The sequence below is a fragment of the Erythrolamprus reginae genome, chromosome Z (genome assembly GCF_031021105.1).
Source record: "Erythrolamprus reginae isolate rEryReg1 chromosome Z, rEryReg1.hap1, whole genome shotgun sequence".
Classification (NCBI taxonomy): domain Eukaryota; kingdom Metazoa; phylum Chordata; class Lepidosauria; order Squamata; family Dipsadidae; genus Erythrolamprus; species Erythrolamprus reginae.
The window spans coordinates 93,923,973-93,936,499 of NC_091963.1; the positions used below are offsets into that span (position 1 = coordinate 93,923,973).

The 12,527-nt window shown below is 41.6% G+C and overlaps 1 protein-coding gene across 3 annotated transcripts in view; it reads right to left on the bottom strand.

Moving 5' to 3' along the window:
- Positions 1–12,527, bottom strand: part of PSME3 (proteasome activator subunit 3) — a 25,190-nt gene that overhangs the window by 11,034 nt on the left and 1,629 nt on the right. For all 3 annotated transcript variants that reach the window (XM_070726760.1, XM_070726761.1, XM_070726762.1), the window contains exons 2-10: positions 10,630–10,662; positions 10,217–10,279; positions 9,959–10,063; positions 9,717–9,765; positions 7,308–7,420; positions 4,993–5,061; positions 2,899–2,966; positions 2,723–2,777; positions 1,844–1,930 (exon numbers count right to left, since the gene is read on the bottom strand). In XM_070726760.1, the coding sequence (XP_070582861.1) occupies positions 1,844–1,930; positions 2,723–2,777; positions 2,899–2,966; positions 4,993–5,061; positions 7,308–7,420; positions 9,717–9,765; positions 9,959–10,063; positions 10,217–10,279; positions 10,630–10,662 (642 nt within the window). The remainder of the gene's footprint in view (positions 1–1,843; positions 1,931–2,722; positions 2,778–2,898; positions 2,967–4,992; positions 5,062–7,307; positions 7,421–9,716; positions 9,766–9,958; positions 10,064–10,216; positions 10,280–10,629; positions 10,663–12,527) is intronic.

Here is a 12,527-nt window from a genome sequence, read left to right on the forward strand (position 1 = left end):
ATTTTATTAGAATATTTAACATCTGGTTTTTTTTTACATTTTTAAAAAAAGTTTGTATATCACCCACTGGGTGTATACCACCCACTGGGATTGGGTGGCCAATAAATTTAAATATATAAATGAGAACATTAATAGAAGGCCTTATTTGAGAAAAATGTACTTAAGTTTCACATTATTGATGATTTCATTAATAAACTAGTGTTAGTGTTTAAGTTTACTTGGGTTCTATATAAGTACATTTTATAGTTTTAAAAAAAACCAATTTCAATATTTCTTTCACTGAGAAAAAAATAAGATTTCTGTTAGAAAGTTCTTTTTATGTGTGGTATTCAAAAAAGGAAGTGAGGACATTGCCAATATTTCTTAGCAGAATTTGTATGACCTCAATTAGTTTGTTGCAGGAGACTTTACACATTTAATTCATTTTAGATTTGAAAAAAAATTAATTGGGTTGCAATTTGGTTTTCTCAATATAACATAAAAATATATAAAATGTCCAAATAAACCAGGAAATTTCTTTTTTAAAAAATCTGTAGTAGTAGCGTAGCTAATTAATCATGTTTTTATCATTATGCCCTGGTTCAGAAACTATGTTATGCCAACTCATTGAAATATGGTTTGTGGAAGAAGCCATAATAGTCTGGGGTTGCATAAGAGTCTGGTTTGAATTATGTTTAGAATATTAGGCAAGCCCAATCTGTAAGTTCTACATATTATGTGAATAGAGTAATATTTCCCATTTTTATGTCGTCATTCCTCCCCCCCCCCCCACCAACCAAAAAATTCATAAGATTCTGCTTAAAATAAGAGATCTAATTATTAACAACCCTGTTTTCCCCAAAACAAGACATCCCCAATAATAAGCCAAATCAGGCTTTTGAGAGCATGGCAGTAAAGCCAAGCACTTATTTCAGGGTTCAAAAAAATATATAAACAGGGTCCTATTTAGGGGAAAACATGGTATGTAAGCAAAAATATCAATTATTCTATCCTTATTTTTCATAACATTCTTCAAAGAAGCTACTCAGACTGATTAATGCTAGTTATGAATAGAAATTAAATCAGCATCACTTAAACACTTGTCTACTATGTGCAAATCCAAACAGATTGGAAAGTTTCACATGTTATCAAAGGGTGATTCCTCAAGTAAGCAGTGGGACTATTCTACAATCTAGAAGCATGCACCATTATATAGAGCCATAAAGTAAATTACATGGGGATTGTGTTTAAAGATCTGCTCATATTTCTCTACCATAACACAGCACATAATACAGAAGTAAGTTTTACTTCTTGTTTCTTTGTCTGTTTCTTGTTTTGTTAAAAGATATCCAAAGGTTTGTTTTATTTGTTAACCAGCATATATTTTACTGTATCTCTCGAGATACCAATGGTTTGGACAATATTAACTATTCTCAATCGGACAGCAACCACAATTGCATGTACAGTTGCATTATAGACTAGAATGTATTTCTTTTTTCCACTAATAATTTCATTCCCTTTTTCAAGACTTTCAGTATCTGGGCAATTTGTTACTCACTAGCTTGGCTATATAAGTATTATTCTTTAGAAAGGAGATTTCACCATATTTCTTTCAACAAGAAGTTAACTGCTAATTGGTTCTGGTGGTGAAATGATACATCTAAATAAATAAGACAACAGCACAAAAATACAGTACTCAACATATGATTTATTTGCAACTTCCAATACTCCTCGCTTGACTATAGTAGCTAGGAGTTGAATTCAGCAACATATGGAGTCCGAAACCCCTTACCTACTTTTGTGACTCTTAATTCACTAGGAAAAGGGATACTATCTTCCAACTTGGGAAGAAACATTAACTTACATATTGATTTCTGAGCTCTGAAATGATGAGCCGGAGACTAATGTATTCTTTTTCATCCATTTCAGTCACTGTGCGGCGATAATCTTCCTACAGAGAGAGATATTTAATCAGAATTATTTAGTGCAGGGCTGTCAAACTCGCTGCCTGCGGGCCAGATGCATCACATGCTGACCATGCCCACTTTAGCAAAGGGGGGGGGAGGAGTTGCAATACAACCCATGATAATGCTGTAATAACACAAGTTTAACACCCTTGATGTAGTCCATACCATTCAATAAGGAGTGAAGAATTTTTAGAATCCTTCATTATTAGTACCATTGGAAGTTGTAGCACAGATTTCCCATCTCTGCAATGACAACTTGTTGCTAAGGAGTTTCATTCCATCTCTCAGATTTAATAGTACAAAAACCTGTCACCTTCTCAGGGCTTTCATAAACATTACACCAACTATTTCTGGAATATTATTAATTAACTTCTAATTTGAAAACTAGTCTTATGTGAAAACTTCAGAATGGAAATCTGAAGCAAGTATGTGCATTTAGAGTAGGATTGGATAACTTTTTTCAATTCAGGAAGTGGGAGGAGGGTTGTTGTTGTTTTTTTGTCCAGTAACAAGGGCTGCAAGTTAAGAAAGTTAATCATCATGTTTTAGAATAATATTTTACTCATATTTTTACCCCAAATCTCCAGAAAATATAATCCGTTATTCAGCAATACAATTGTTTCTAGGGACTGCCTACTATTTATCTAACACAGATCTAAGCATCTGATTCATATTATTTCCAAGGAGTACATGCTCCAGAATGTTTTCTATTATTTCTAATCCACCCAATGGTCCTAAATTCAGTGGTAAATTTAATATCGCGATTTAACACTTACCACATGAGGATATTTTGCTATTTTAGAAACCAACTTTGCTCGTGTGATGTAGTATCTGAAATAAAAGGGGAAAGTGCTACAACGGATAGGGTAAGTAACACACAACATTATACTCTGTAGAGTTATCCCATCTGGAAAAAAAAAAACCTTGAAATACTCTGCAAGGAGATACTCACCTAGAGATCTGGTCTAAATATGAAGCTGCCTCACTCTCTACAGTTCGGAGCTCTGCTACAGTCTCTTCCTGCAAAGAAAGAAGCCAGCAAGAAAATATTAAGAGAATACTTCATACTGAGGACAATTATAATGGGATAAGACAACTTTTATAGGTAGAATACAAGATCTTATTTAGCAACAATAATTGGGGCTTGCAGCTGTTAATTTAAATGGTTGCTAAATAGGAAATGGAGTGCCCATACAATCATTCACTTAGTGATGATTCAAAGTTAAGCAGCAGTGAAAAAAACTGACTTATGACCATTTTTCAAGCTTACAACTGTTAGAACATACTCACAGTTGATTAAAATTCAGGGGCTTGGCAATTGGCCTGTACTTATGACAGTTGCATGTCCTGGGGCCACATGATCACCTTGACAACATTCTAGCAGTCAATGAGGAAGCCAGATTGACTGAACAACCATGTTACTAACTGATCAACTGCAGTGATTCACTTAAGAATTGTGGCAAGAATCGTCATAAAATGGGACAAAATTCACTTAACTGTTTCACTTAGCAACAGAATTTTTGGGCTCAATTGTGCTTATAAGTCAAGGACTATCTATAATTGGGATTGTTCTCTTTTCTTTTCCCCCAATCCCTGCTGGCTCAAAGCTGAAAAGACAGTTTCATACCCTTCACACATGAGGGCAAGCCTATGTCGAATCCTATCCGAGGGCAGGCAACGTATAACCCTATGTCAGCTCTAGCAAGAATGTACGCACTGGTAAGCTGATTTTCAGCCTTCAGGAGAGTGGGATGGAGGTTGTTTTTGCCTACTCCAGGCTTCAGCAAAGCCTCCAGAGCCTGTGGATGGTGAAAAATGGGGCCTACCAGTTCGGAAACAAACTTCTGGTTGGGCCTGGGGAGGGTGAAAAAAGGGCCAACCAGAAGTTCGGAAACCAACTTCCAGTTGGGTCATTGTGCCATTTTTCACCGTCCCACACTTCAGGAAAACCTCCAAAGCATGTGGATAGTGAAAAACAGTCCAACAGTCCATTTTTCACCACCCATATTCTCTGGAAGGCTTCCTGAAGCCTGGGGAGAGCGAAAAATGGCCCAACTAAAAGTTCATTTCCGAACTTCTGGTAGGCTCCTTTGGGTCATTTTTTCTCCATCTACAGGCTCCAGACTTTCCTAAACCCAGGGGAGGGTGAAAAATGGCCCGACAGGAGGTCCGGAGGCTTCAGTGAATCCTGCACATGTGTGTGTGTGTGGCACGGAGGGGAGAGTTGTGTGTGCATGTATGTGTGTGGGGGAAGGGCACTGAATTATGGGTGTGAGCCAGGGGTGGGCTGCTGCCCGGGTGGGGATGGGGGAAACACAGTGGGGTAGCGAAAATGGAGTTCCACCCCAGAGCACCCAATTTGCACTGAAAGATGTTGAAAGAAAATGCAGTGCATCCTGCACAAGCCACGCCCACAGTGTTGTAGTAAAAATTTTGGTAACCCCTTCATTGGTGTGGGCATATATATTCCCCATTCTGTGCCTGCTTACTTTCTTGCAATTCTTTCCTTTCTAATCTCTTCCTGCTCTACAAGAGGTGAATAAAAACAACAGGCCATATACAGAACAATGTGTACTGAGTATAATGGTGATCACACAGATTGAGGAACACAACAGATGTCATTGATGTGGTCATTTGACATATTTTTTTCAGCATTTTAAATGGTCTCTGAATGAGGCAGTTGATAAGTAAGAACTACTTGTGATCACAGCATTATGCTTATGAATTCGAACTTCCAATTTAAATAACCTGAGTCAAATGAAATAAAAATAATCAAAATGCAGTAGAAGAGCATAAAACTCTAGCAAAATAACAGAATAACAGAGTTGGAAGCAACCTTGAATGTGGCTCTAGTTCAACCCTTTCCTCAGGCAAAAGACCTTGTTCCATTTCAAACAAAAGCAATCATATCAGGAAAAACATTTCCTACAACTTAGTCAAGTTCTAAAAAATGATTTGTTCTTCCCTCATTATGGTAAGGTTTCATCCATAGTACTTTATCCATAGGCATAATTTCCTGGAGTTATCTCTTCAATACTCAATTTACCTGAATAGAAACACCAAAGTTATTTCCATCCTCTATCCTGGGAATCAGCAGTTGTACCCACATTTTGACCTGAAGAACAAAATAGCATGTTAAAGAAGTGATATCCTTCTGGATAGTCTTCAAATGTTTTGCTAGCTGAGATTTGTATGAAACATTTGCTTAACTGAGAGGCAATTTTTTTCCAGAATAGCCGTAAAAAGTAGTAACAAACATTTGGACCTTAAACCCTTATGATCAATTCTAACATTAACACTGACTGATGAGCACCGAAGCACAATCACAACTGACTGCATCAGTCCTACACCAATCAAAATTGATAATTGTCTATACAGAAAGTATTTTTGTACAGCACAGCAGCAGTCATTATATCCAAATTTCTCTGCCATTTGTAATACAGTGATCCCCCGATCATTGCGAGGGTTCCGTTCCAGGACCCCTCGCAATGATCGGTTTTGCGCGAAGTAGCGCTGCGGAAGTAAAAACACCATCTGCGCATGCCGAAGATTGGGGTTTCCCCGCCGCCCACGCAAACTCCTCGCTGCTGCCGCGCCCGCCGCTCACCCGCCCTTCGCCCGGCCACCCGCCCGGCCACCCGGGTTCGTTTGGCTTCGGGACATGCCGGCGGCGACGTTTTAAAACAGCCGCGCGGCTTCCCAACTGAGTCCCGAAGTTCGCCTTTGACTTCGGGACTCAGTTGGGAAGCCGCGCGGCTGTTTTAAAACGTCGCCGCCGGCATGTCCCCAAGCCAAACGAACCCGGGTGGCCGGGCGAGCAGCGAGCGAACGGCGGGTGGCCGGGCGAAGGGCGGGCTCGCTGCTCGCCCGGCCACCCGGGTTCGTTTGGCTTGGGGACATGCCGGCGGCGACGTTTTAAAACAGCCGCGCGGCTTCCCAACTGAGTCCCGAAGTTCGCCTTTGACTTCGGGACTCAGTTGGTAAACCGCGCGGCTGTTTTAAAACGTCGCCGCCAGCATGTCCCGAAGCCAAACGAACCCGGGTGGCCGGGCGAGCAGCGAGCGAAGGGCGGGTGGCCGGGCGAAGGGCGGGCTCGCTGCTTGCCCGGCCACCTGGGTTCGTTTGGCTTCGGAACATGCCGGCGGCGACGTTTTAAAACAGCCGCGCGGCTTCCCAACTGAGTCCCGAAGTTCGCCTTTGACTTCGGGACTCAATTGGTAAACCGCGCAGCTGTTTTAAAACGTCGCCGCCGGCATGTCCCGAAGCCAAACGAACCCGGGTGGCCGGGCGAGCAGCGAGCGAAGGGCGGGTGGCCGGGCGAAGGGCGGGGCGAGCGGCGAAGGGCGGGCGAGCCGGGCGAAGGGCGGGCGAGCCGGGCGAAGGGCGGGCGGCCGTGCGAAGGGCGGGTGAGCCGGGCGAAGGGCGGGCGAGCCGGGCGAAGGGTGGGCGAAGGGCGGGCGGGCCGGGCGAAGGGTGGGCGAGCGGGTGCTGGGGGGGGCTTCGCCCTCCCGCCAGCAAGAGGGGGAAGACCCAGGGAAGCCGCCCAGCAGCTGATCTGCCCGGCGCCATCTACGCATGCGTGCCCATAGAAAAAAAGGGCGCGCATGCGCAGATGGTGTTTTTACTTCCGGGTTCAAAAATCGCCATATAGCCGTTTCGCAATGATCGGGAGCGCAATACCCGGGGGATCACTGTACATGGAACTGATTGAGAGAGGATATATTATTTAAAAATAAAACAAAGTACAAGCAGTCCTTGATCTACAACAATGAAGCCCAAAATTTTGTTGCTAAGCAAGACAATGGGTTAAATGAATTTTACCCCATTTTACAGGTTTTTCTTATGATAGTTGTTAAGTGAATCCTTGCAGCTGTTACGATATTAACAGAGTTGTAAATCCATCTTTCCCATTAACTTTGTTTGTCAGAAGGTTTCAAAAGGAGATTTTGGGAACTGCAAGTATTATAAATACATGCCAATTGTCAAGTATTTGAATTTGGCCACATGATCATGGGAAATGCTGAAACCAATCGTGTAGAAAACGGTCATAAATTACTTTTTTCCATGACATTATAATGTCACTAAATGATTGGTTGTAAGTTGAGGACTACTTGTAACATATTTTGCCCTAATGTAATACCTCTGCAAAAGGTATTACATGAAATGCTTTTCTGAAGTTAAAGTTTACAAATTCAATAAATATCTGTACCTCTTGTATAGAGGTGCGTATATTTATTGAATTTGTAAACTGTAACTTCAGAAAAGCATTTGATTTTATCTCTCCCCTCTTAAAAGCATATCTAATAATTGTTTTGTAAAAAAGAATCTCATAAGACAAAAAAAGAGCAAATCAATGCTTACTGTATTGCATTTCTCAATCAGCAGCCGAATTTCTGGTTTTACTTTCTCAATGATGTCCACCAGTTGCTGGTTGCTCTTCAGCATACCATTAGGCATGACAAACACTTTGGTACCTAGTGCCATGGAAAGATACTAGTTATAGATTCTGCCAGTGCCTGCAACCAAAGATTGAAGGAAGGGTGGTGGTAGACAAATGGGCAACATGATTGTGTGTACGTGATGGGAAATAGGGAGGGGGAAATGACAGGTGATGAAAAACAGAAAAGCCCAGAACCAGGTTTGTATCAGAGGCACCAAGGCCATGCACCCTGAGAAAAGAATGTGAATTGCCCACAACGTCTGTGTTCTCATAACATCTTGATGAGTTCTGATTGGTGAAGCAAGGACTGGTCATAGGGATCAGTGAGAAAAGAAACTTTTCTGTAACTTTTTCATGCGGAAAACCTTAGAACTAGCTTGACTTTACTGCATCCAATTTCCTTAATAAGAAACCCTTTTGATTCCACCTAATGGAGTCAAAGGTCTTTCTTCCATAAGTGATCAAATTGGGGCAAGTCTGACACTAGTTATTTATTCCGGGGAAGCGAGCTATCCTAATTTTACATGGAAATTCAAGTCTTTTTTCCCCATGCAATGGGGATCCATTAATTTAATCCAATTTTTAAACTCCATAGTGCAAGTGGTGTTGATCTTCTGATTGAGGTTATGATAAGTAGTCAAATGCCATTCTTAGGATTACATCCAATTCTTGGGTCCTACTCTGTTCAAATTATACAGAGACCTGCTCCTTCTCTTTTAAAGATAGAAAAATGGCATTTTAGAGGATCATTTAAATCCCAAAGGGTTAATATTAAGGAGCTAGCTTTAACATGCATTTTATTCATGGTATGTCCGGATGCAAAAGAAATATACATAACATTTGTGGATGAATTTTTTTTGTTACCATAACTATGTTTTAGGATTCTGGACAGTTTTACATACCGTATTTTTCGCTCCATAAGACGCAGTTTTTTTCCTCCCAAAGTAGGATGAAAAATCAGCTGCGTCTTATGGAGCGAAGAGGCAGGCAGGGGGGGGGGAGGCGCAAGCCCAAAAAGCGCCTTCGCCCCGGAGAGCAGCTGCCGCCGCCCTCTTCCTCGCCCGCGGAGTGGCAGGAGCAGGCCGAGCAGAAGCGCCCCCGCCCCGCGCCGGAGAAGTCGCCCCTCCGAGCCCGACGTTCCAGGCAGATGTGGCAGGAGCGAAGCTCGCCCACCCGCGGCCCGTTGCGGTGCTGAGCAAGTGGGGTCGCTGGCGCCACGGTTCACTCCTGCCCACCCGCCCCCACCCACCGGTCCCTCTTTTTTCCCACCAGCACTCCAGGCGGCGGCGGGCGGAGGATGACCCGTGCCAGCCGCCCTCCTCGCCGGCGGGGCCTTCGCCCCGGAGAGCAGCCGCCGCCGACCTCTTCCTCGCCCGCGGAGTGGCAGGAGCAGGCCGAGCAGAAGCGCCCCCGCCCCGCGCCGGAGAAGTCGCCCCTCCGAGCCCGTTGCGGTGCTGAGCGAGTGGGGTCGCTGGCGCCACGGTTCACTCCTGCCCACCCGCCCCCACCCACCGGTCCCTCTTTTTTCCCACCAGCACTCCAGGCGGCAGCGGGCGGAGGATGACCCGTGCCAGCCGCCCTCCTCGCCGGCGGGGCTCCGGAGCGCATCGGGAGCGGCGGTTGCTGCCTGCTCGCCCTGCTGGCTCTCTCCTGCGCGGCGGGCAGCTGCCGTGTGGCTCGGGCGGAGCGGCTCGACCGGGATGATGCTCTGCCCCGCGAGCGCCTCTGGGACTGCAGGACAACCCCCCCCGCCCGTCCGCCTGCTTGCTCGCTCCCGCTGCCGCACGGTGCGTGGGCCCGCGCTGCGTCCGACCGGGCGCCCTCCTGGACAGCCGGGGCTGCAGGGGAGACATTCCGTTCCGGGGCCGGTGGCGGGTTTCGAGCGCCGCCTCCGTGGAAGAGCGCGCCGCGACTTGGAGCAGGAGATTGAAACTCATTAAATTCTCTTTTAACAGTGATAGCTGCTAGCTACTTTATGTAAGATGCTGCCTGGCATTGTCATACAAGTTATTATTTACCCTTGTATCTGAGCTTTAGTAGAAAGTCAATTATATTTAACATCAAAATGATCCAAGTGAGATGTTGCTTGTTTGTATATTTTCCCAATTTCCCTAGGGCAGTGTTATTGTAATAAATATTTTAGCCTACTTTTTGGCTCAAAATATTTTTCTTCTATTTTCCTCCTCTAAAATCTAGGTGCGTCTTATCAGCAGGTGCGTCTTATAGAGCGAAAAATACGGTACTTTGTGTTCTCTGTGATTTCCTGAATAGGACAAATACACACACCCCCCCCCAAAATGGTAGCCAATAATTAAGTAACACAAATCTACCTTGGAAGGTCTCTTCACAGTCTTCCAATTTTCGCTTTTTCATATTGGACTAAAAGAAGAAAAAAGAAAATATTATATATGTACTCTTCCTTAAAAGCAGCCTCAGGAAACAATGCTACAAAGCAGATACTTACTTCAAATGTCAGAAAGCTGTTCTCTCTCCAGTTTATCATCAATTAATATAATTAACATATGTTGTTTTAATCAATCATTAAATGTTACAAACAGACAACCAACCTTACCCCATCCAGTCCATCGTGACTGTTTGTCAGCAGAATTGGGTCTGGAACAGGAAGGTTCATATCTGAGTGGATTTGTGTGAGATCCTGAATGTTCAGAATGGGATCCTAGGGCAGAATATCAAAAGCGTGAGGTATTTATGCTTAGGAACAGTATCCCATGCAGTATTAATAGCTAATAAGTGGAAAAGTGTTATTTGATAATGTATCATTCTTGAAATAAAGGTATCATTCCCAAAATAAAGGAAATAAAGCTCTTACCTTCAGGAATCCATCAAGTTCTAAAAGCTTCTTTGGAAAAAAATTTGCCACTAGATCCTCAGCCTGAAAGAGAAACACCACCACCTATGATGCATGAATTATTAATACAAATGCTGATTCCACAAAAGGAAGGCTAAGACCAAACCTTGGTATGGATCAGGAGAAACACCAGATAGATAAACTCCTTGAAAGCTGAGCTATGTCTAAAAGTACCTAACAAAATTTCTATAATCAATAAGCACTAAACGATAGGGAAAGTCTATTATGAGAATCAGAAGCAAATGTAATTGTCTGAAACCATATTAGTTTTCCAGTATTTGAGGGGCTGCCACAAAGAAGAGGGGGTCAAACTATTTTTCAACGCTCTGCTCTATTCTATTCTTTGAAATTGCAAGCAGAAATCAGGCACTTACTTCACCTGTAATTCTCTCTCTGAAAGAATCTACCTGCAAAAGAAGAAAGGTACAGATTACAGCATATCTGAGTTAAATGCAACATCATCACCCCAAGCACTTTATCTTCGCTCACCTGCATAAATTACAATTCTCCCCAGATACAAATTCCTACTTTCAAATGTTTTTGAATCATTGTTACAAAATTTAAGGTATATATAATAAACAATTAGATACTAGAAAGTATACTTTAGAAGAGTATTAGATTAAAATAATGTTTAATTTTTTCTATATGCTAGGGCCCAGTATAACCCTCTTCTCAAAATTTCACTGTTTTTGGAACCATATCTATGTCACCAATTTAACTACTTGTTAAGCAGTCATTAAATGAATCATAGTCATTAAGCAAACCCAGCTTCCCTCTTTGATTTTGCTTATCAGCTGACTGGGAAGATAGTAAATGGCAAAAAGTGATTTTAGAATGCTGTAACCATTGTAAATATGAGCCAGTTTGCCAAGTACCTGTATTTTGATCATATGACTATGAGACTATTGCAAGTCATCTGAGCGTTGGTCCTAAATGCTTTTTTTCAGCACTGTTATAACTTCAATCAGTCATTTAATGAATGGGTATAAATTGAGGAATCCGTGTATCACTTTTGTTTCCTACCTAGTTTGATTTTGTACCATTTCTATTTTTACAACAAAAAAAATTGCAGTGCATATATATATATATATATATATATATATATATATATATATATATATATCACATGTTTTTTTGGCTGAATTTGAAAATTAAGGGAGACTAGGATAGATTTATTTCGGCTTTATTTTGGCCTCATCATACACACACACACACATATAAATTTGAGTGTATAATATACACAATTTTTAATGAAAAGTGGTGTGGTGGCCTTATGCCAAGCGGTACGGAGATTAAGACGCTTGCCTCCCATTTGGAAGATTTAGAGTTTAATCCTAGGCAACAATAGATAGTTCTATCAGGACACAAAGAGAAAGTATCTGCTGTGAACTCCGTGTAGCCATCAGGAAGATCACCTAACCAGTAAACGTAGCTCCATTCAGTCACTCCAACAATCCTGAATTAAGGAATTACAAAGTTGTTAAAAGAAAAAAAAAATCAAATTTTCATGCTGCCCATTTTCCCTCCAAGATAGATTTTAAAATCAGTCTGTAGAAAATAGTGCTTATATATTTACAACTCTGCAGTTTGTGAGATATTTCTTACCAATGTATCTTTCAGGAACCAATTTTTTTTACTATTCTCTATTTGTCCACATTACTAAATATGCTAATTTTCTCCAATATTTCAAAAATTCATTACAGTTTCTACCTAAATCAGTATTCAAATTGTCATTCTTCCATGTTGAAAATATTTTTTTACTGATTTTTATCTTCTTGCACCTTGACATGCATATTATTATTATTATTCTCAATTTTTCTGCTTAATTTTCAATTAGGCTGATCACTTATTCCCTTTTTTCCAATGTGATCTGCTTTTGTTTTGCATTAAATTTTAATGACTGGCTTTTCAATCTAAAATCCTAGAAAGACTAACCTAAGTAACATGACACTGAACAGAGTAGTTTTTTTACTGACATGCACAGAACTCTGCTGTCATGCCTTAATTTATCTTCATTTGATCTGAGTTCTTTTTAACTTTTCCCAATTCAAGTCTATCTTTTCATTAAAATTGCACTATATTCTTCCATCACATATTGTGTCTTATCCCTCAAAATTTCTGTCAACACATCACCAAGGTCTCCTACTTTTACAAATATTAGAACTTTCCTTTTTAATACTATATTTTTCTTAATCTGCTCCTAGATTAATTATATTTTATTAATGTTAACTTTTTTTTAAGTTTCTGCTGACTTCTACAATTCCCATCACTT